A 25,074-nucleotide genomic window follows, 5' to 3' on the forward strand; every position below is an offset into this window, starting at 1 on the left:
ATCCTTGGCTACACAATGACTCACTGTTGTATGTTGAGTTCACTGACCACCTTAAATCGTCCTCCATTTCTCCAAATAGGACCTTGAGCTGTGCTTTGGTGCTAGGAAGGATGGACCAAGAAGGGGAAGAGGTGACAAGGAGGAAATGGGGACAGCAACCCCGGGCAGCAAGGAGGCTGCCTTTGCAGTCCCAAACAGAAGCCCAGGTGGGAAAGGCAGAGCTGCTGTGGAGGAGGCTGCAGGGGCAGGTGCCACCAAGGGGAAGGACAAAAGCCCAAAGCAGCATAAGCCCATGACCCCACCACCCAGCAGGGCTGAGAAGGGAGATGGAGAACTCCAATTCCTATGTAGCAGTACTCTCTCAGAAGGTAACAAAATCAAACCAAAACTGCAGAAGAACCCAGGAGTGATGGTACATGTCTGTAATCCCAGCACCTCAGAGGCAGAGGCAGGAGGATTAGAAGTTCAGTTGTCCTAAACTACCCAGTAAGACTCAGTCTCAGAACAACAACAACAACAAAAAGCCCACAGATGAGTCTGAGGATCTAGGACTGATTTATCTTGCATCATCGAGGCCCATGGGCTCCCGTGGGCATCTTAGGGGAGGCATATTGAAGGGGCAGTGGTTAAGAGTCTGAACACTAAAAGCTGAGACCCACAGGCCATCCCAGCATTGGAGCAAGTTCAGAAATGAGACTCTGGGGTCCCATCCCAGTTGTACGCATCAATTAGATGCCAGCTACAGCCCAGGGCACCTGTGGCCACTAGGCTCAACCTGAGATGCCAAGAAAAGCATGGGTACATAATAAAGTTGAACACATGATAGATGAAGGTTTCGTGCTGGGGAGGAGGCAGGGTGAGGGTGGGAAGGGAGGGCTGAGAAATAAAGAGACTGAATCTACAGAAAGAGCCTCGTGGGAAGTGTGGCATATGTCAGTGCTGGCAACACTGTTAGGAACACTGAAAAGTGTTTCCAAGTACATACAGCAGCAGCAGCAAAGGAAACCCTCTGCTTCCCATGCTCTGCTTCTGGCTTGCAGCCTGCTGGAATGGTCTTGAGGGCTGCGGGTGAAGCTCAGAGCCAGAGCGCTCGTTTGCCCGAATCGTGCAAGGCCTTTTGTTGGGTTGAGGGAAAGGGGAGAGAATAGAGGGGAACAGAAGGGAGGCAAATTTCCGTATTTGGTTATCCTTTGAGATCAGAGTCCATACCTGGACCTAGTGGTTGGAGAGTCCTTGCTCCAGCTGAGACTCTGTCTATGTAACTGAGACAGGTCTTCGACCCTCTCTCAGCCTCAGGTGACCCCTTTTCAAACTGAAAGTAAGTCTCACCCCTTACAGGTTTGTGGTAAGGATGAATCAACATGACATTCAGTCATCGAGGGCCTGCAGGGGGGCAGAGTGCTCCCAAATGTGTTGTTGTTACAGATAAAAGCTTCTGGACATCTTGGTCCTCACAGTACTAAAACCAAAGCAAACACCCACTCTCCCCCAAACTGAAGACTGCTGAGTTCTCTGGGAGCCATTGGGGGACTGGCTAGGAACACACAGCACATTCAAAATGTTTGTCATAAATTATTTATAGAGGGTTTTTAACGGCCGGGTGAAGGTTTACAATAGAATGGCAGTTCACAGTCTAGAAAATTAGTAAATCAGGTAATTTTGGCTTCCAAGCCTGACAACCTAAGTTTGGTACCTGGGGCCCATAAGACAGGAGAGAACAGACTCCTGTGGTGGTATTGTGTTCACCAAAATATTGTGTACCTTAATAAACTTACCTGGGGTCAGAGAACAGACAAGCCACTAGTTAGTCAGTGATAGCACACGCCTTTAATCCTAGCATTCCAGAGATAGAAATCCCTCTGGATCTCTGTGAGTTCAAGGCCACATTGGAAATAGCCAAGCATGGTGACACACACCTTTAATCCCAGAAAGCCAGCCTTTAATCCCAGGGAGTGGTGGTAGAAAGTAGAAAGATATATAAGGCGTGAGGACCAGAAACTAGAGGCTTTTGGCTGGTTAAGCATTTGGCCTGGTTAAGCTTTCAGGCTATGAAACAACACAGTTCAGCTGAGATTCATTCTGGATGAGGGCTCAGAGGCTTCCAGTCTGAGGAAACAGGACCAGCTGAGGAACTGGTGAGGTGAGATAGCTGTGGCTTATTCTGTCTCTCTGATCTACCAGCATGGACCCCAATAACTCGTCTCGGGTTTGATTTTATTAATAAGAACTTTTAAAATGCCTGCTACATCTGGCGCCCAACGTTCGTGTTACGAATTCATGAAAAAGCTGTTTGCCTGTGGCCTTGTGAGCCCCAGCTCAGGCCCATGTTACACTCAGCCGGTTGTGGTGGCACACGCCAGTAGGATTTGCTGAAGGAGACAGAGGCAGGAGGATCCCGAGTTTGAGGCCGGCCTAGGAGGCTTGGGAGAAGCTTTGGCCCGGAATGAACCACAAACTGTGGCGGGACCATGGAAGCAGTGGCTACTGCTCCACGTTGCCAACTCCTTCTCATCGTGTTGGTGACTGCGGTGATGCTGCTACGAGGGACGAAGGGTTTACTGCTGCTGGTTCAGAGAAGAATTGCCAGGACCATCGTGTTACAAGAAAGCATCGGCAAAGGTCAGTTTGGAAAATTTTGGCAAGACAAATGGTGGGGAGAAATTGTTGTGAAGATTTTCTGTTCTAGGGAAGAATGTTCATGGTTCCGAGAGACAGACATTTATCAGACTGTGATTGCTCCAAACCACAGAGGAGGCAAAAAAAAAAAAAAAAAAAAAAAAAATTCTGCAGGAAACCATGACCATGCCTAACAGTGACTTTGAAATCTTCAAAAAGATGACAGGATCCTACAACGATGATTCCACATGGACTATGATAAAGCCATTAAGCCGATTAACACCATGGAAAAATTGACTTTGGACTACAAACTGGTCAGAACAATTTCGAGAGGACTAGTTGAGATGATCCAGCCTAACAGACTACTCAAACAAGGACTTGAAACAAGCCCTGAACTTTCCTATTATTATGCAGAGACTGGACAAACGATACAGGACTTGACAATTAACCCAAAAATTTTCTTTTCAAGATTCCCTAAAGATATCTTCACCCCTAGAAAGCAAAAAGAAAAAGAGAATATAGATATGAGATAGATCATCGAATCTACTCTGAGAAAAAAGATAAAGAAATAATAGGATAAATAGGTGGATCATTGAATCTACACTGAAGAAAAAGGGGAAGATATAAAAATGACAAAAGGTAGACTACTGAATCTATTATGAAAAGAAAGAAGAGAAAATATGGATATGATAAGATAAAAAGGGAGATTATGGAATCTACTTTTAAAAAGGAACTACTTGTTTTAAATAAGATAAGTAATGAAAATTTTTTGGTCTGAGTTTATCAGATGTTACTGGACTGGACATTGTTAATATATATAATGGAGTTTTTTATCTGAAAAATGTTAATGGACTAGACATCATTAATGTAATTTTGGCTGTATATATTGTATATGCTTATTGGATAGTTTTTCTTGTATTAGTTATAAGCTTTTTTAATTTTAGACAAAAAGAGAGGAGATGTGGTGGTATTGTGTTCACCAAAATATTGTGTACCTTAATAAACTTACCTGGGGTCAGAGAACAGACAAGCCACTAGTTAGTCAGTGATAGCACACGCCTTTAATCCTAGCATTCCAGAGATAGAAATCCCTCTGGATCTCTGTGAGTTCAAGGCCACATTGGAAATAGCCAAGCATGGTGACACACACCTTTAATCCCAGAAAGCCAGCCTTTAATCCCAGGGAGTGGTGGTAGAAAGTAGAAAGATATATAAGGCGTGAGGACCAGAAACTAGAGGCTTTTGGCTGGTTAAGCATTTGGCCTGGTTAAGCTTTCAGGCTATGAAACAACACAGTTCAGCTGAGATTCATTCTGGATGAGGGCTCAGAGGCTTCCAGTCTGAGGAAACAGGACCAGCTGAGGAACTGGTGAGGTGAGATAGCTGTGGCTTATTCTGTCTCTCTGATCTACCAGCATGGACCCCAATAACTCGTCTCGGGTTTGATTTTATTAATAAGAACTTTTAAAATGCCTGCTACAGACTCCTGCAAATTGTCCTCTCATCTGACCATCCCAACCACACCCACAAAAATATATAAACATGTAACTAAAAATGGCAAGCAAATAAATAAATAAATAAGAAAGCAAAGCAAAGCACATCTCTAGGTGTGCCTAAGGATGTTTCCCAAGAGGGTTCACTAAGGAAGGAGATTGACCCTGAATGTGGGTGGCATCATCCCACAGGCTGGGAAAGAAGAGCAAGTCAATAAGGGCAACTATGTGCTCTATCTATCTATCTATCTATCTATCTATCTATCTATCTATCCATCTCTATCTCCCTCCTCCTTCCTCATGCCTTCCTTCTCCTGTCCATCTCCCTCTGCTCCCTGCCCTGCCATGTGCTCCCTGCAGTGATGAATTGATACCTCTGAAACTCTAAGCCCAAAGCAATCTCTTTCCCCCTTAATTCATTTTCAAATGTATCTGCCCCAGGAACAGAAAACCTGGCCAACACAGCCCTACTGTATTTTAAGCAGCACATGGGCTGCATCCATATCTGTTTTTGCTGGCCACATGCACCGGGCACAGAGCCTCACCCAAAAGGGGTGCTGAAAGGATAGAAATAGATGGAGCTCAATCTTTGCCAGTGAGGAAAGATCGTCAGAAAAAGAAAATACATTCTCCTGTGGTGAGGTTTTCTGTTCTCTGCCTGCTTTGTGTTCCTCTAAAATGTCCGTACATTCTACAACAAAATAAAAAAACGAACTCACCCACTCACTCATAAATTTTCAAATACATGCACCAGGTGCTGCTCACAGCACCAATGAAATGAGTTTTGGTGCTGGCTATCCGGACATTCTGCTCACACGGCCCTGCAGAGGAAGCTAGAACACACCATATGGCCAGGTTAACCAAAGCCAAGTCCCCCCTGGGGAAGAAACAAACAGCTCATATGATTGCAAGATCTGGACATTTTCCCTGCAAATGTCAGCGTTCTCTAGGGGGAAGGGACACAGTGGAGGGATCAACCAAGCTCAGCACTGCCAGAAAGGGATCTGGGTTGGGTCTGGCCGTTTTAACTTGCTGTATGACCTTGGGTGAGTCCTTTGCACTGTCTGGCTCTGCTTTCTCACGGGTATAAAGAGTAGACGACCATTTTGATCTCTTCTACTCCTTATACTCTTTGATAATTAGATTAAAATCTAAACTGAGAGAGAGAGCAACTAGCGAACACTTACTATGTGTTCTAGAGATACAGCTTTATTCAGCTGTTTTGCAGGGAAGATGGACTGCTGGCCCCAAGAGCCCTCTTGAGTGGCCCCTTATCAGTCTGTGTCACCATCAAAAAGACAGACACAGGGAGGTGCAGCAAATGGGTCTGGGACACCCGGCTGGGCGGTAACAAGGGCAAGCTCTGAACCTGCACAGGCTAGCTCTTGAAGCCACTCACTAAACCCCCAAGAACAGACAAGACCGTGTCTTTACACACCTGGCATTCCCCTGCAGAGGCTGGGCCACTGTCACTGTGTGTGGAGAGCTCACAGCCTAAAGGCCACCAAGAACATAGATCTGGGGAGACTAGAGATTGCCCTGTCCAGCTTGGAGGGAGAGCCGCATGTGCTGTGGCCCCCATGAAGGCTGAGGAATGGAAAGCTCCATTTTACTGAATTTGATGCATCTCTATTTAATTTTAAGTTCAATTCAACCACTAGAGAGCTTTTCAAAAGGATGAATTATTGTCACTGTCACCATCATCGTGTGAGGTGGGGGCTCACGCTACAGTGCGTGCATGGAGGTCACAGGACAATTCTGTGGAGCTGACTCTTTCCTCCCGCCTGTATGTGGATTCTGGGGATCTGCTCCATGTTGCCAGGCTGGCTGAGCAATCATCTTTTCCTCCAGAACCATCTCCATTGGCCTGAAGAGCTTAAAAAAAAAAAAAAATGCCTGGAACAACTTGGGTATAGCAATCTCCTTTTTCAATTGGAAATTTGTGAAATCTAAATACAGATTACTTCCTTTCTTCCTCCTCCTCCTCCTCCTCCTCCTCCTCCTCCTCCTTCTTCTTCTCTCTCTCTCTCTCTCTCTCTCTCTCCTTCCTTTATTCTCTCCTTCTCTCTCTCCCTTTATTCTTTTCTTCTTTTTGAGACAGGGTTTTGTTAAACAGCTAGCTCTTCTGATATTTGCTTTGTATCCCATACAAGCACTCAAACACTCAGCCATTTTATTGCCTCGGCCTCGTGAGTGCTGGGATGACAGGTATGTGTCACCACACCCAGTGCGGATTGCTGATTTCTAAAAATTAATGTCCAGATTCCAATGTGCTTTAAATAGGAAGTCCATACTGTATTTTAATGACTTAATGAGGGGAACAGAATATATAAAAGGGACTCACTAATAATTATTTTGATATGTTGAAATGAAAATTGTTAAAGTAATTTTTATCTGTTTGATCAAGGTAGCATCATTGGTTTGGGGTTTCAGTATGAGTTCACTTTACTTCACAAGCCTTACATTTTCCATTCACCCAAGCCACCTAGGAAAGACTTAGGGATGCGAAGAAGTCTCTGGTACTTGACTGACAGAGAGATGTGAATGTCAGAGACTTGAGGGCTTCCAACCTCAAAGAACTTCAATCCTTCAGGTCAAAGAAATCCTGCTTTGCTTGTGTGCCTGAGTGTGTGTGTGTGTGTGTGTGTGTGTGTGTGTGTGTGTGTGTGTGTGTGTGTGTTACACACATGTGTGGTGTATGCACACACCTGATTGTGCAGAGGCAAATGGTGGGTGTTGGTGCCCCGTTCTTTCACTCTCCTTCACTTTCTTGAGATAGGATCTGTCACTGGAGCTTGGCTGATGACAACTAAGCCCTAGGCTTCCCTGTCTTCCCCTCACTGCCCCAATGCTAGTGTTACAGGTGTGTGGCCGTGCCTGGCTTTTTACATGGGTACTGGGGATTGAACTCAGGTCCTCATGCTTAGAACTCAATCCACCTCTCCAGACCGAGAATGCAGCTTTTAACAGCATCGCTGCCACCATGGCCCACAGCAGAAGATGTTCACCTGCTTGGTTCTTTCATGCCTTCCTGAGTTCTGTTTTTCCTCCTTTCCTTTCTGCCAGTGAGTCCAGAGAGATGAAAAGGGCAGTTCAGAACCTCTACTGAAGGGTCTTCACATTCCGGTAGGGTTTGAGTGTCCCCTGCCCCAACCAGAGACAGTGAGAATCTGTGAGCCAGGTTCTTCTCAGTGCTGAGACTCAAGCCTGTTGCCTATTTGCCAATGTAGGCAATGAGCCCATTAACATTTGCTGAACTCAGCTTCACACTGGGAGCTGGGGTGGGTGTGAAGGAGATAAGAGGAAATGGAATGATCTAGAAAGTAGAAGCAGCATGTTTTCAGAGCAATAATTCTTCCCTGTCCTGGCCTCTGCTCTCAAGACATTCTTTTTTCATGATTTAGAAGAGGAACTTTGGAGACAGACAAACAGTGATTTAAACCATCCCTGCTAGTCACCAGCTGCATGCCCTGGCAAAGTCAGTTAGCCCAGCTGTAACCTGGTTTGGGGCACAATACACATGGGATTGCTCTGGAGGCTGATGTCTGTGAAATGTTGAGGTCTTGGCACATGGCAGCCACGGTTACGACCCTTCACCCTGAGGCTCTGACCTCACTTCTCTAGTTCAACTCTGAATGGATTTGAGAGCCCAGAGGACCATTAATTATATATTCCGTCCTTGGCATCATGGTGACTTTGGGGCCTCTCAGCCTTTGTCTTTGCACAGGAACAGCTCTGTTCTCACCAAGGCTCCACGCTCTCCTCCTTCCTCCTGTCTTTCTCCTTAATCTTATTAGAGCTGCCGCTCCTTCACAACCGGTTTCCCTGACTCTGCAAATATGGCATCCTCTGTTCCTGAAGAGGAGGTGAGGGCTCTGGTTGCCACGGCAACAAGAATTTCTCTCTATGAAAAGACTCCCTGCTTGGCCCTCAGGCCTGCTCAGTTTGCACCTTCTTTGCAGCTACCAGACTATAAGATGAGACACCACTTCACAGAAAGTAAAGAGCACTCGAAATACAATTCCCAAGGAGTAGGTGGGAGGCTCTGTCTCCAAGAGAGCCCTGCAGCCAGGAGCACTGGCTTTCCCCCTGCCTCATACCTCTGATCTCCCACAAAGGATTCAGACTAGGGTAGAAGAGGAAGGCCAGGTCCCTTCCTTGAGTCTCTCTCACTGGGAGATCTTAGAGTTTTGGTATCTGGTTGGGGAAGACCATCTGTTCTAGCAGATGTTACACAGCAGATTGGAATCAAACATGAGTGGGTTCAAAACTTAGCCTTGGAGCTAGGGATGTAGCTGTATCAAGTGAGGATGGACCGACTGCTCCAAGGTATGGTTGAGGGAAGGTTTTTATTGTAGATATAAGAGAGAGTACAGCCAGAGGCGCCTGGAAGAGTCTGGAACAGGGAAAGAAAGTAGTAGATTAAACATGGCCGGCAGACTGAAACAGGCCATAAGAGGAGAGAGGGAGGGAGAGTGAGAGAGGAAGAGAAGAGAGAGCGAAGAGGGAGAGGACCCAAAGAGAGGACCACGAGCCAAGAGGCCACAGGGCCCATATGGCAGGGTTCTATAGGAATGAGGAGCTTGGGGAAGGGAAGCAAGCACATGGACTGGAGAAGTTTAGGGTAGAGGGCAGGGTGAGTAGAGCTGAGAGGGGCCAGGATGCATGGGCTCTGTAACAGGTGCTTGCAATGCTGAGAACCTGGAGGCCAGCAGGCACTTTGGTTTGCTAACAGACACCACACTTAGCCATGTGTCCTGTTCATTGCCTAACTAACATTCACAAGACCCTGGCTTCCATTGTCACCATCACACACACACACAGATGTGGTGGTGCACACCTGTACACCTAGCACTCAGGGGGTAGAGGGAGGAGGGTGACAAGTTCACAGTCTTCCTTAGGTACACTGTGAGTTAGGGGCCAGCTTAGGGTACATGAGGTCCTGTCTCAAAAAACAACAACATTTATTTTTAAAACACTTAATTTTCCCTTCCAGTGGAGTGATCTCAGGCAAATCTCTTCACCTCTTGTCTCCTCATGTGTGTAAAAACCTCATAGGACTGATGTAAGATCACAAGAAGAACCCATTCAGGGAACTGACTCTATAAGTGCCCAAGAAGGCCTTGCTGAATTGACCATTACAAATGTATGATGTGTGTGACAGATGTGTGTGCACATATGTCTGGTGGGTGGGGAAAGCAGATTGTACCCTAAATATACAGGACATCCCTTTACTTGTAACAGAAATAGCATAGAAAATGGCTGGTGGTGATCCCTTGATAAAACTCAAGGTATTGGAAACCATACCTTCATGTGTGTATCCTAGGAAACAAAACCTCCAGGGTATTTTCATGCTGATGTATGCAAAAGATGTTCACTGTTAACAGGAGAAATTGAGAAGCAATCTAATAACCTATAAGTTGTAAGTGTGTATTGTATGCAGACCCGAGTACCTAATTATGAATGAAGTAGTTCATTGGCACATCTTCAGAACACAGGGTGAAAGTTTAGAACAGTGTGTCCCATAGCATGTCATACATATTGCCTGTACCCTGTGCAATCCTGATCTTGGCTGATCATAAAAGCTAAGCAGGGTGAGGCCTGGTTAGTACTTGGATGGGAGAATACCATCTGTATACAGTTCAGCTCATATCCTAATACTGCCCTCTGTGCGTGGACGAATTTTTGTGTAATAAAAATACAAAAACATGGAAGAAAAGACACACACACCATACTGGTTCTAGGGGATGGATGCTCTGGGTAACAAAGCCATGGGAGTCTTCTGATAGTATCTGTATGATTTTCATTCTAATTAATAATTTCCTTACAAGATCTGGGCAAATATGGCAAATGAAAACATAGTCATAAGTTTACATTACATTACATAGTCATACTATGACTATGGCTTGTTTAAAGCACTCATTTGTATGTTTGTGATAGTTGTCAAAACACTTCTGGAAGGTTCTGTAATAGAGTGGTAACGACATCCATCTTTGAGGGTCATCAAGGTGGCTCAGTGGGGGGAAGGCACTCACTGCCAAGCTTGGTGACCTGAGTCCTAGCTCCAGAATCTACGTGGTGGAAAGAGGGAACAGACTCTCAAAAATTGTCCTCTTAATGCCACAAGGAAGCTGTGACATGCATACTAAATAAATAAATAAGACCTACCTTTGAAGGTAGCATTATTGACATTTTTCTGCACTTTCGAAATTCTGTAACATTTACTATTTTTTTTTATTAATTTACTGAAATTTTAGTGAAAAAAAATAAGAATTGATGAATGCATACGTGGGAGGCCCTTGTAAATCACCCGAGTCATGGTGATGTGCCCTGCCAAATGTCTTCTTACCCTTTCTTGGTTGGAAAACTATGATTTTCACTCTCTGCAATGGTGCTCAGAGGTAAATTTATTGGTAAAGAGACAGGACTTAAGAGATGAAGGAACTTTCAGGAACGATAGAGCTCCTAAGAGGCAGAGTAAGGATCTGATCCCAGACTGGGACTGTTCTGGACTCCATTAATTATCACTCAGTCACCTCAGGGTGACTCACACAAACCCTGGTTACCTTTGTGATGGACGGACGGAAGAGTATTAAGGCTTACTTCACTCCACCAGTGCTTCCTGAGCTAAACCCAGGCCAGCTGCTCTTCTGTAAGGAAGTGGAGTTCTGGGACCCTGGCATGCCTTCTGCCCATCATCCAGCTTGCAGGCCCAAGTGTTAAGAATTCGTCTATAGGATGTAGATGCTGACAGAAGTGAACAAGGAGGGCAAGGACTGCTCTGTTGAGGCAGGGTAGCCAGCAAATCCAGGAAGATCTTGGCTTTGTTTTCTCGGTTCTAAGAATCACAGCCAGGGTCTAGCATATGCTAGGTAAGTAAGGGTTCTGCTTGGAACCACATCCTCAGCCCATTGTTCTTTTGGTGTTTGGTTTTGTTTTTTAATAGGCTGCCCTTAAACATTGCTGAGTAGCACAGGTAGGCCTTGCACTTCCGATCCCCTACCTCAGCCTCCACAGCTAAGGTTACAAATGTGCACCACCATGCTTGGCTGAGTTTAGGAAATTTTACTGAAGGAGAGGTCAGTGACCTTCAGGTTAGTGACCCTTCAGGAAGGAACTTCTCACTGGTCTGGTGAAACATATCCACACGTACCAAGAACTCCCCCTCTGCCTAGTGGTTGAAATATATTACATCACAGGAGGGAATGCTATGAAACCCATCTCAGGGGCCAGAGAGATTGCTGCCGAGAAGAGCTGACTGATCCTCCAGAGGACCTAGGTTCAATTCCCAGCGCCCTCAGGGCAGCTCTAGTTCCAGGGGCTCTGACACCCTTTTTTTTTTTTTTTTTTTTTTTGGCCTCCACGGGCAGCGCACACATAGCACACAAACATACGTGCAAGAAAAACACCATCCGCATAAATAAATCTCAAAAGAAAAAAATCCACCCCATTAAGTTATCAGCCCTAGGTCACACAGCTTAGAGAGAACAGAACGAGAATTAGATCCAAGTTAGCTCTCCAGATCCACTCTTTCTAATATAGCGTGTAGCCTCAACATATGAGAAGAGGTAGAAATTGCATACTGGACGGGGGGGGGGGGGGGGGGTGAACAAAGGCCTGGAGGTAGATGGGGCTGGCGTGTTGGACTAGACCCAAGAGATTCAAGTGAAGAAGAAAACTGTCTAGTGCTTGGCTGCCTGTGTGAATGCTGAGCTAGCTTCTGTAGGCTGGAAGGGGCAGAGGTTGAAACTGCTGCGCTGAATATCACCTCCTGGGGCCTGTCCCCACCCACTGGCTTGAGTGGGGTAGGGGGCTGCAGTGAGGCCTTCTGGGGATGCTGGGGCAGCAGTTTCTGGGCAAACAAAAGTCTGAATATGGGCAAGAGATGAACTGTCTCCCTGATGTGGGGTGTGGGTTGGGGGCCAAGGATGATGACAAGACCTTTCTAAGACAGCTGAGATCTCCTAAGAGAATGCTACCTTGATGTTGGGTGTCCAGAAGCCACTAGAAGTCATCTCTCCTCAGAAGGAAACACAGGCTGTTCCAGAGTACCAGAGTACTCTAGGCCTCAGGAACAAGCCCTAGCTCAGCAGCCAGGCTTATAGTCATCTCTCCTGTGTCCATGGGCTTCATAATCCAACAGGTCTCCTTTCATCCAGCACCTGGCTTTGTATGAAGTCAGGAGTAATGCCAGCTTTAAAAAGGAGCTAGGGATGAACTGAGGGTGCACAGCCTGATGCTTCATGACCACCATGTGTCATTAACAGTTGAAGTCTAGAAGTCACCAATGTCCACACAGATCTGTCATAGGTTCAGGGTTCACTAGGCCTAGGGAATGGGGGAGGCATCTGAATGACCACCATGAACCCTTGTTTTAGATAGTAATGTGCTCATTCATCTATGTTAGAGACCCATGGAATCTCAGGTTTCGGATGAGAGCATTGAAGTTCTTGTTAAGCAACAAGTCCAAAATTAGATAGCAGGTGTCCCTGCCTCCAAGCCCATACTCTGAACCACTTGGCCATATGGTTTATCCTATACAACACTCTGTAAGTCACGTTGTAGATGCTTCTGTGACAACTCCAAGTCTTTCCAGTGACTGTGTCATTAAACTCTTAGTCTGGGAGGTGTTGGTTGTTCATTCTTCTACAGATTCCTTTTTTCTTAGCCAGCTCTGTGCCAGCCTGTCCTGGTAGAGTTCACAGATGACTATGATCATCAAACAACCTAAGCTAACTAACATGTACCTTTTCAGATTGTGAGTGGGCAAGATGTAGTTGTGTAGACAGTAACCTTCCACTCCTATTGTTACCCCCCCCATCCACATGCACACCTTTTTTTCATCAATGAGGTGGTACATCAGGGTACCCATATGCTTCTTGGCAAATCTTGACTTTAATGCTGAGAATGCAGTGTTGCTTTCTTGGCCTCTGAATGTCATTGGTCAATAGCTCCTTCATACGAAGTCCATAAGTCTTCAACATAGGGCTGACAATGACTTGATGGAATGTTTGTCAAGGCCCAAGTGTACGGTCTATTTGGGAACTTTTGAAGAGGCAGCCAGGCCAGGCTCTGGCCATCAGTATCCACTGTTTTGGGTGATGGTCTGCCTCAGAAGGATGGCCACCTGCCTGCTTCCCCCCAGCTTTCTCTTCTGGTTTATGATTTAGTTTTTGTTGTTTCGTTTTGGTTTGTTTGTTTGGTAGGTTGGTTTTGATTTTGGTTTTGGTTTTTCTAGACAGGGTTTCTCTGCATAGCCCTGGCTGTCCTGAAACTCACTCTATAGACCAGGCTAACCTCCAACTAAGAGATCTGCTTGCCTCTACCTCCAGAGTACTGGAATTAAAGGTGTGCAACACCACACACAACTATGATTTTGTTTTTGAATTCTAGAGTCCTTGAGAGAGAGAGAGGTCAGTGCCACAGCTTGAGATGTTCTAAAGAGCCAGGCTGAGGTGGGTTCAAATCCCTTGATTTCTGTTGTTGACCCTCAGTAGGTTTTGTCAACCTAACCTCTGTCCAAGGGACGTCGGGCAGTAAAAGAGAGCATAGTCACCCAGGGCGTGCCTTAGTAACCACCCTGGGGACATTCTTACACAACCATCCTGCAAATCTGAGGCTCCAGAAATTGTTTTCATAACTCTGTTGGCAATGAGACCTGATCTAAGAAGCCATTTGCAATCTTTATTTATCCTCTGAGGTGTGAAAAATCCTATATTTTACTGCTGAATTGTGAATGTAAGTGGTTCTAGTGGCTTCCCTACCTCCTACTAAGACATTGCATCATGGACAATATATGCATCATGCCAACTTTTGAAAATCCAAGACAAGTGTGAGAAGGGCCACCTTATTCACTGCTGGTGGGGTATTAACTAGCATAGCCATTATGAAAATCAGTAGGAAGATTCCTCAAAAAGATAAAAATAGAATTGCAATACTCCCAGGTACATACCCAAGGGACCCCCTCCCATTACATAAATGCTTGTACATTCTTCTCAGGAAGTAGAACCAACCTGGATGCCCATCAGCCGCTGAGTCAGTAATGAACATCCAGTGTATATACACATGGAATTGTTACTCGGCTATTAAGAAAAATGAAATCATGAAATTTTCAGAAAAAGAAAGAGAACTAGAAAAGACTATATTCAGTGAGGTGACCCAGGGTCAGAGAGAAACCACACATGTTTTCTTTAAGGACGGATTAAGGCTCTAGGAGACTGGATAGAAGACCACTAGAGGGACAGAGGGCTTAGAAGGGTGAGGCTAAACATGTGACAAACCAGTAGAAAGAAAGCTATTGATGGGAGGCACGGGGGTTGGAGGAGAAGCCAGAAACAACAACCTAAGTGCCATAGCGAGGGGCTGGAGAGATGGCTCCGTGGTTAAGAAACCTGCTGCTCTTGAAGAAGACCTGGGTTTGGTTCCCAGCATTCCCACGGCAGCTCAGAACCATCTGTAACTCCAGTTCCAGGAAACTTAGCGTCCTTTTCCAGCCTCAAAGAGCACCACACATGTTCATGCATATATTCAGGCAAATATTCATACACATAAAATTAAAATGAGTAAAAAATTTTTCAAATGCCATGATGAAACTTAGTTATTTTGAAGCTAACAAAAAAATATAATGAGCCAGGTTTGGTGGCACACACCTTTGATCCCAGAACTTGGGAGGCAGAGGCAGATGGATCTCTGGGAGTTGAGGCCAGCCTGGTCTACAAAATGAGTTCAAGGACAACTAGGGCTACACAGAGAAACCCTGTCTCTGGGAGGGGGGAGAAAATGTAAGTATTATTCTAACACAGGAATGCCATATTATTCATTCTTGTTCTTTTATTTTTTGGTTTGTGTATGTGTGTGATAATTTTATCATTAAAAATAAATGCTGGAGCTAGGCAGTGGTGGCGCACCAAAACTACACAGAGAAACCCTGTCTCAAAACAAACAAACAAACAAACCAAAAAACAACCACAACAAAAAATAAAGAAAGAAAGAAAGAAAGAAAGAAAGAAAGAAAGAAAGAAAGAAAGAAAGAAAGAAAGAAAGAAAGAAAGAAGAAAAGAAAAGAAAAAAAACTTTTAAGGGGTTGGGGATTTAGCTCAGTGGTAGAGCCCTGGGTTCAGACCTCAGCTCTAGAAAAAAAAGAAAGAAAAGGAAAGGAAAGAAAAAAAAAGAAAAATAAATAAATGCTGGGCTTTGCAGTGGTGGCCCACACCTTTGATCCCAGTACTCGGTAGGCAGAGCCAGGTGAAGCTCTGTGAGTTCGAAGCCAGCCTGGTCTACAAAATAAGTTCCAGGACAGGCTCCAAAGCTACACAGAGAAACCCTGTCTTGAAAAACAAAAATAAATAAATAGATAGATAAATAAAAATAAATAAATAAATAAATGCTGGAATCTTAACTCCAGCTACCCTAGAATGTGACCTTATTTAAAAATAAAGTGTTTAAGCCAGGCAGTGGTAGCACACACCTTTAATCCCAGCACTTGCAAGGCAGAGGCAGGTGGATCTTTGTGAGTTTGAGGCTAGTCTGGCCTACACGGCAAGTTCCAAGATAGCCAAAACTGTTACACAGACAAATCTTGTCTTAAACACCCCCTAAATAAATAAATAAATAAATAAATAAATAAAGTGTTTATAGAGTTCATTAAGTAAAAATGAGGTCTGTGGGGCAGTTCCTAATCTAATATTACTGATGTCTTCATAAAACAACACAGATGTAGAGCCCAGGGAAAAGTCTATGTAAGGTGAATGCAGAGACTGGAGTGGTATTTTTCTTTTTATTTTGTTTGGTCTCTGAGACAGGGTCTCCTGTAGCCCAAGCTGACCTTAAACTCAATATAACTGAGAATGGTCTTGAACTCTTAGTGGCCCAGCGGCCACCTCCGCAGTGCTAGGATTACAGTGTACACCACCACGCCTAATTTATACAGCGTTGTGGGCTGACGCTCAGACCTTCAGCATCCAAGGAAAGCAGTCTTCCAACTGAGCTACATTCCCAGTCCTGGAGTGATGTTTCTGCTAGTCAGAGGAACACCCTAGATGGACACAAACCTGCAGAATGGAGGAGATGGGGACAGGTGTCCCCTCACTGCCATCTGTAAGAACCCTCGTGGCTGCCCTCGTGACCCTGTGCTGAATTCAAACCTCTGGGGCTGTGTGAAAATAGATGTCTCTTATTGGTGCCACCTAGCCTTTGGGACTTTGTCACTTAACCCTAAGACAGTAAACCACCCACCTCTGCACTCACAGCCACAACAGAAATTCAACAGCAGCTTTGTGGGAGGAGCCTAGAATTCTAGAGAATTCTAGGAAAGAGGAGAGAAGCCAGCAAGAAGGAGGGACGGATCCTCCTTTACTTCCGGATGCTTGTAGAGTCTCTAAGCCAGCAAGTCCTTCTAAAGCCTGCGTTTTGTGACTATGTTGAGATGGCTAGAGTTAAGACAGTCTCACAGATGCTAAATATCATCGATAGAAGCCTGTAGGGAGCCACAGGGTCTGTCACAGCCTGGAGTTGAGGGGCTGACCTACCGGCTGCACTCATTTTACCTGAGAGAGGATGGGGATTTTCTCAAAATCACAGCGGAAGGGACAGAGCTTCATGTTGTTTGAAGAGCTTCATGTTGTTTGAAGACCCCGGAATCCGTGTGCTAACAGCCACTCCGCAGACGCTACTCAAAACCTGCCTAAGGCCTCCTTATCAGCACCCCCACCCACGTGCTGACAGGCCAAAATGTCCTCTCTGCTTCTGAGAATTAAAAACTCCCAGCTTCAAGGACAAAGAGTGGGCTGAGTGAAGGTACTGGGTGAGACTTCTGTTCGCATTCTTTTTTAATGTGGTTGTTACAGCTTTTTTACAATAAGGATGACTAATGTTTACATTGTTGCTGAATTTTCACTAGAACTGGGTGGGAGCGGTGAGAAGTGGCAGAAGAGGCCAGCTACTGTGGCGGTCCTGGGCAGTAAGTCCCGGATCCTTCCACAGCTTCAGTCTCTGCTATCCAAGGGTGAAGGAGCCGGAGGGCACTCCCTCGGCTCCCAGCACTCACTGTAAACTGTGTGTCCATCCCTCACAACAGGGCCGCCTCCCTACCATCCCATTGCCTCTGCCCACTACCACTCCCACAGTTAGTGAAACTTTCCCACAGTAAACTTGGTTCAGAAGACAATTTAAGATAAAAGATTAAACAGCACTGAATTGCAGAGTAAGCAAATTACACCCTTTCTAATTGCCCAATCCTTCAAAAAAAAAAAAAAATCGGAGTGGTCCAGATGCCTCAGTTGGTAAAGGGGCTTACTGCCAAGCCTGACAACCTGATTTGATCCCCAGAGTCCACTTGGTGGAAGGAGAGAACCGACTCTGGAAGACTGTTCTCTGGCCTCCACACACAATCTGTGGTTCGATAGCACACATGCACATATGAACACACACACACACACACACACACACACTCATTCACAAACAACAATAAGACAAAAAACCTCAACACAATGTTACCAGCTAACACCTTCCACTTTTTAAGTGAGAAAGGACCCACTCAGGCTTGGTGGCGGGCTGTTTACTGACTGACCCCTTTGTTTCCAGCATTTTGGTGGACATGTATAAATATATCATATGTGTTAAACTCTGACTTCACACTTCCCCCGGGTCAAGTCTAAATCCCAGGTTCGGTGACCCTTGCTAACTTCTCTGACCCCATCTCTGCTCCCTCACATCCCTGTGATCTCTTCTTTCACATCTGGCCTCCATGGCAACTATTCCCTTTGCCTGGAATGACTTCTTCCCTGATGGATGTGGGTGAAACCCAGGCCCTTGAAGCTTTCATGTGCATCTCTAACCCAGGCTGCTTTTTCACGTTTCCTGTGCCTATTACTTTCTGGAATGATACAATTTTAAAAATGTGTTTATTTAGCTTTTTCCCATAACTTCTGTAGCTTTAAAAAAAAAAAGTATCCAACACGTAATACTGGAGTCCCAACAAGCTGAAGGAGAACTTTCCACAGCGGCAGAGAATTACTGAGTCAAACTCCAACATTTGAGACAGGGCAGTAGGCTTTAATCCCAGAGAAGAAAGAGAAAGTTCTAATAGAGAAACACAGCAAAAAGTCATCAATTAGGCCAACAACGATGGGACAGCCCATCCCACAGGCTTCCTGAGATGGATCCAGAGATGGGTACACATCGACCTATGACAACCGTGCCCAAGGAGGCCTGACTCAAATCCATCAGGAGCAATCATCAGACTAACCAGATAAGGGACATTTCACAGAACAACTGTTCCGTGTACTTCAAGAAGAGTGACATCATGAAAGAGAAAGAAAAAGCCGGTAAATCATTCTAGGTGGGGCATGAAGCAGAATTTTCTTCTGGAAATTACTGGACTGCCCACAGATTCTCAGTAAAGTCTGGAGAGTAATAATACTGTGTCTGTGGTCATTTCCTGGGATTTGGAAAGTGCACTGTTATTATGTAAGAGAATGTCTTGTTTTCCCCAAACCTAAAGCTTTCAACCCTAAATGGGACATTTTTAACACATTTTTAACACATTTAAACACATACATTTTTTAACACAACACACACAGTCGAGGTTCAGGGGCTATCTTGGAGGGGAAGAAGAAGAAAATGGAGGAGCTGGAGGATGGGGACGAGAGCTGTGAAATGCCGTCTTCCGAACGCCGGCACAGCCAGTGCACACAGCAGCAGTGATAAACTCAGCTCAGATACACAGTAGTCAGAGATACACACAGCAGCTGGAGCTATAAACTCAAGATGAAGCCAGATGAAATTCCTGTACAGAAGGGGGAGGTGCCCTCCAGGCCCCAACCTTGCCGAGGAACTCTCGGCAGTTGATGCCTTTTACGAGGGAGAGAACCATTCTTCTAGGATGTGGTGACTGTAGCTTCCCCACGCTACAGTGATGACCCACACCCATGCACATACGAGCTTTCCCTGTGAGCCACGTGGAGTCTCTTCTACGAATAAACACAAGGCCACTTAAAAACGTCCTTTGAGAAGGTTCAAAGGGTGGAGAGCTGCAGAATACTGGCGACCTGGCAATGACAGCCTACAGGGGCTCCTTAATACAAGTCTCCGGCCTGGTACAGGCATTGAAATCTGTGGCTTCGGTCTGTGTGTGGTCCAGGCATGGGAAAGGTGACCTGGTCTTTTTCTATCAGACCAGCCAGCCCTGTCCTGATCAGCTGGAGTTGCTCACTGGCTCACTCTTTCTTCCTTTCTTCCCTCCCTCTCTCTCTCCTTCCTTCCCTCTCTCCTTTCTCTTTCTTTCTTTCTTTCTTTCTTTCTTTCTTTCTTTCTTTCTTTCTTTCTTTCTTTCTTTCTTTCTTTCTTTCTTTCCCCTCCCTCCCTCCCTTCCTCCCTCCCTCCCTCCCTCCCTCCCTCCCTCCCTCCCTCCCTCCCTCCCTTCCATGTATATGGGTGTGCTACGGCATACACATGGCTGTCAGAGAACAGGTTGTGTGAATCTGTTCTCTCCTTCCACCATGTGGTTCCCAGGGATCTACTTGGGGTCACCAGGCTTTTGAACCATCTTGCTGACCCCCACCAACAGCCACTTGTTCTTTCTTGTCTCCAAGGAAAGCTTGGGATTTTCAGCCTCAGAATCCAGCAGCCAGGGACTGGCTGTATCATGAACTTTCTTGTAAGGAAATGAGGCTGGTGTAAGCAGCACAGAAGGCCTTGGCAACCAAGAATGAACATGGGAGCTGTCCGCAATGTATCTCAATCCTCTCAGATCACTCTGAAACCATCTACATCTGCCTCACTGTGTCAGCTCTACCATGTAGGATGGCCACTGTTTGAATTACCAGGCCAACTGTCCCCTATTAGTTGTCACCCGTGGCCAGACAGATGATGCAGAAGCTTGTCCTGTCTTACTGACACATTTGTGAGCTGTATTACAGGCAGGAAGCTGTGGCATGAAATGGAATGGAAAAGTGGGCACGTGATGAATTTTAGTCTCCCAGGTGAGGACACAGGCATAGAAGATTAGGTTTGTGTCCCTAGGACCCAGAAACTGTGGGTCAAAGGACTGCCCAGTTGGAGGACAAAAGGACACAGCATGGCCCTTGGCAGCACAGAAGAATCACACCTTCTATTTTGGTAAAATGACAAAAAAAAAAAGCTGACCTTAACTTGAGTCGGCCGACATGACACATTCTCCCTGCTTGAGAAAGCCCCAGCCTCCAGCACACCCTTCCAGGGAGGCTAGACTTTGCAAAACATACCTGATTAAGTAAGTAGAACTTTCTAGTATTTCTAGAGATGCGCAAAGTAAAAGTTGGGTTAAATTCTGTGCATCGGTATGCAAAAATCCCGTGTTTGCGATGTTGGAGGACATGTGGCCCTCAGAGCTCAGGCACGCAATGGGGCAACTGCTTTCACTTCAAAGTTTAATTTAAAAACTCAAGAGGATTTGATAATGTCTGCCAACATCATTGGAATATTTAGGAGAATTCCGAGGTCACTTTGCTTATGTCGGAGTCTTAGGTCTGAAAACACTCTTCCTTGGGAAGACTTTGCTTTCTGCTGTAAAAGGAGAGGGAGTCGTGGTTCTGAGAGTTTTGCTCACAGCAGAACTCTTGCCTGGAGTCTGCAAGGACTGAAGGCCAGTGAGGGGTGTGTGTGAATATTCAAGTCCTTAGAGTCCTAAATTCAGTTTAGAATAACAAAGATGGGCTGGCAAGATGGTTCATGGGCAAAGGTGGTTACGGCCAAGCTACATCCTGAGTTCCCTTCCTGAGACCCACATATAGGAAGGAGAAAACCAATTCCCAAATTCACACACACACACACACACACACACACACACACACACACACACACACACACGTATAATTTTAACTCGTTTTCAGAATTTGTTTTGTGCTCTGCACTGACACATCTCAGACGGAAGTAACACAGCGGCCGCCATGTTGGTCAGCATAGAGCTGAGGGAATTAATTAGCTAGAATTAATTAGTAAGGGACATTTGCTATTTAAAGTAGCGACCTGCTCTCTTCAGCCTGATTGGCTCAAAGGCCCCTTGAAATGACCAAGCTTACAAGTAAAACAAAATTTATATTTGCAAATAAGATTTCAAAATTAAACCATTTCTGTATGTGTGGTGCTGGGTGTCGAAGTGGGCGTCTTGCACACTCTGGACAAATGCTCAGCCACTGAGTGGCATCTCCAGCCCCAAGGACTATTATTTTTTTTTTTTTTTTTTTTTTTTTTTTTTTTTTTTTGGTTTTTCGAGACAGGGTTTCTCTGTGTAGCTTTGCGCCTTTCCTGGAACTCACTTGGTAGCCCAGGCTGGCCTCGAACTCACAAAGATCCGCCTGCCTCTGCCTCCCGAGTGCTGGGATTAAAGGCGTGCGCCACCAACGCCCGGCTTGGACTATTATTTTAAAGTAATTACAAACTGCCTTTTCAGTGCACAGAAGACTTTATCCACTCACCGGGAATGCAAGGATTAGGGAAAGCTAATTATTGTGGGAGCTCAGGCCCTAGGTGAGTCAGAAGCAACAATGGGTGAAAACCCCAGCTTCAGAACCCCATCTCCCCTCTGATCAGGGCTTCGGGTTCACTATCTCTCTCCTTCCCCCTGGATGATCAGGACACCGAGGCGTGGAACTGGACCCGGGCAACAGGGGTGCACCATCGTGAAACCGCGGGTCTGTCTCTCTAAGGCATGGTCACCCAGAAACATTCAGGCCTTTCCAGGGGCCCTGGGTGGAGAAAGCTGTATGGAACTGAGCAGAGAGCTGGGTACCAGGCCTAGGAAGAGGAGCAGGAGAGGAGGGTCCTGCAGCTCTCAGGAAAGCTGGCATCCCCCAGCCCCTGGCATCCGTCAGCCCTGAGCCTCAGAATAGAATCAAGCAAGGCTTAAACCACTCAGGCTTGACCCCGCTCCGGGGCAGAGAGCTCCAGAACTTCACCGGCTTCACTCTTCTGTCTCCTTTGTCCTTGTTCATCATTTCCTACCTTTTCCTTCTCTTTTCTCTTAGTGACCTTTCCCCAAGCACGTGTGGTCCAACACAGATCCACCACCCCGTAAGCATTTCCCCATAAGCATTTCCCCGTAAGCATTTCCGTGCCCAGCCAGCAGGGCCTACCAGGTCAAGCAGAGGGGAGGGAATACTCAGGCCCTGGGCTCAGTGTCTCATGTCTCCCTCCCTCACATCAGCAGGAGGGAGACATGGGGACATTTGGGGAAGCAGTTTTCCTTACACCTGCAAAGCTCATCATCTCGGGACATTTCTCAGTGAGACATAGACCATCAGTGACCAGTGAGCAAGCATTGCCCAAAGAGGGGACTATTCCCTGCTCAGAGTGCTGGACAAGCTCAGAAGAAAATAACCATTTTTTAACCAAAATGTCTTGATCCTCTCCCTCGTCATCCCTTTAACTAAGGGTGTGTGTGTGTGTGTGTGTATGTGTGTGTGTGTGTGTGTGTGTGTGTGTGTGTGTGTGTGTGTGTGTAGGCCTTAGGCTCCAGGGCCTTGGTTGGCATCATTTCAATTGCCACAGATTAAGTTTCGCCACCATTTATTTTTATGATTTCCCTTCTTCCCTTAATTCCTGGCGAATGATAAAGGTTTTCCTCTAACGTCATAACAAAGTTGTTGTTGTTTCAAAACTAAAACTAAACTTGTATCGGTAACAAAAAGTGAGTCAACTGACATCCAGGCCAGGACAGGAAGGAGCCGAGGGTACTGATACCGTGCACGGGGCAGCTATATCTAAGGGTAGGCTCTGCAGCCTGCCTGCGGCTGAGGTCTTGCCTTCCCATGGGCATCACCCTCCACCCATCTTCTCAGACCTAGGACCAACCACCCATCAGCCTCAGCGCAAAGGGCTCCTGTATCCGGCTCAGCCCCAGCCCCCGTTCCTACTGGCAGGCAGTGGAAATGGAAGGAGTTGGTTTGTTTGAAGCCCCAGTCTGGGTGCTCAGCAGTTCTTTCCCTGTGGACTTAATCCGGAGCCTGTACCGGGCCTCTTAAGAAGGGCAGGGATGGTGGCACGCATAGACAGGCAGAGGCAGGAGGCATCTCACCAGTTGCAGTCAGCCTGGACAGAAGGCATCTGAGCCCCAAGAGCAAGTGCTTTAGAAACAGCTGGGCGAGAAAAGACAGCAAAGCCCAGGCCCCTCCTGCGCAAGACACAGGGGTCCCACTTCCAGAGTAAAATAACTTCCCATAAGCCAATTCGACACCAGGGAGCATGGAAGACATGCAGGTCCAGACAGAGGAGACCATCCTTTAGATATCCCCAAGTGCTCACAGCTTCCGAGACAGCCCGACATCCCTGCCTCTCTGCCTGGGCTCCCCTGCTGTAGGGAAGACATAACTCCTTCGGCCATAAGTCTGTTTTTATACCACCTTCCTCCCCTCAAAAGAAAATCCCAGCATATGCAGGGGTCCCTGAGTCTCTGGGATGTTGCCTGTTCCTGCTAGCTTGGCCTCCACCCTCTACGGCATCTCACAAGTGTCTGGGGACCCCAGGCCTTTGCTCCAGAACCCTGGCCCAGGAGGCAAGCACACCTCAGCACTTGGAGGGTAGCTTGGGACCTCAAGAGCCTTCCTGATCATTTGTGTCTCAAATGAATCCAAGCGGATGAACTGAAGTCACCAAGAACGACAGTCTAGAGGTCCCCTGGGTCTCCCTGGGTTCTGCTTCTGGTCCTGGTGCACCCCACCCTGGGGCTTAACATGGAAAATACTGTTGTCGGCTGGTCCTGCTTCTCAAAGGAGTGGTTCCTTCCTTCCTTCCTGTGCGATGGCAAGAAGGCCTATGGGGGGCTTCCTGAGCCTATGGGTGGGTGGTGTGCTTCCCTCCTTAGACCTGGGACCCTAGTCAGGCGCAAAGCTCATTCATCTCACCCCCAGGAGGCCTTTTAGGATGAGAGCACCAGCCAGCCAGCTCTGGTCCCTTAAATGGTCCTTGTGTCATCTCAAGGCCCAGGCTGATGTCACACCAGGGTGGTCTTAGCTTAAAAGGCTCTACAAAGGTGGTCACAAGGTAACAGCTAGCAAGGGGCCATGTGGACAGGACCCAGGTCCTCTAGCATAGTGGTAGGAGGTGATGGAAGAGATCTACCTGAGAGAGCTGCTGTCAGCAATCCAGCGATCCCAAGGAAGAGCCACATGTCTGGAGCCATCTCCGAGTGCTACACACGCCTGCCTGTAGGAAGTGCCATCCTGGTGCGGGGAGGTGGCCGGGCCACCGACGGCCTGTCTCACCGTGTTACCCTTTCGGTTCTTGTTCTCGGCGTCCTCTGTGCTGCACACTCTCTCTCCTACACACAGGGCCAGCCTGCGAGTATCTCTCACCTCTACTTCTGCTTGTGGTTTTGGTCTCCAGGAAGCCAGGCTGCTGTTACAGGGGGTGGGGTGGCAGCGCCCAAGCTGCCTGTCATAAGCCCACCAACCCAAGTGAACCCTGAGGGCCACAGAGTCACACGTCCAATGGGCACATCCCCAGCGGTTTTCCAAGAAAGACCAAGAGGCTGTGCCTTGTTCCCTTGAGACAGGAGACAGCTCATTCCAGAGATGTCTAGCAAAGGGTGTTAGAAGAGTGAATTCATGGCCCCTGCTGCCCCTCCCACAGAATCCAGCTCTCAGGAGGTTAAGTTCCAAGATTTGTGTTTTCCTTGGGGATGTGGTGACTGAGACGGGAGTGACTAAGATACTTTTCTTTTGTGTGTGTGTGTGTGTGTGTGTGTGTGTGTGTGTGTGTGTGTGTTGTGTCTCCTGTGTGTGTGTGATGTATCTCTTGTGTGTGTGTGTGATGTATCTCCTGTGTGTGTGTGATATTTCTCCTATGTGAGTGATATGTCTCGTGTGTGTGTGTGTGTGTGTGTGTGTGTGATGTGTCTCCTGTGTGTGTGTGTGGTGTATCTCCTGTATGTGTGTGTGTTTGTGTGTGTGTGTAGGGGTAGGCTTGAAGCTGATGTCGGGAGTCAGTCTTC

At 46.6% G+C, this 25,074-nt stretch overlaps 1 protein-coding gene across 5 annotated transcripts in view; it reads right to left on the minus strand.

Moving 5' to 3' along the window:
- The window catches only part of Cd6 (CD6 molecule), a 38,033-nt gene extending 13,612 nt beyond the window's left edge, over positions 1-24,421 (minus strand). For 4 of the 5 annotated variants that reach the window (XM_076559904.1, XM_076559902.1, XM_076559897.1 and 1 more), the window contains exon 1: positions 24,204-24,407. In XM_076559904.1, the coding sequence (XP_076416019.1) occupies positions 24,204-24,264 (61 nt within the window). In that variant the 5' untranslated portion in view covers positions 24,265-24,407. Of the gene's footprint in view, positions 1-24,203 lie in introns of all 5 variants that reach the window. The other variant, XM_076559883.1, reaches the window with a different exon arrangement.
- Positions 24,422-25,074: the final 653 nt, after the last annotated feature.

This window comes from Peromyscus maniculatus, chromosome 1, assembly GCF_049852395.1.
Source record: "Peromyscus maniculatus bairdii isolate BWxNUB_F1_BW_parent chromosome 1, HU_Pman_BW_mat_3.1, whole genome shotgun sequence".
NCBI classification, from domain to species: domain Eukaryota; kingdom Metazoa; phylum Chordata; class Mammalia; order Rodentia; family Cricetidae; genus Peromyscus; species Peromyscus maniculatus.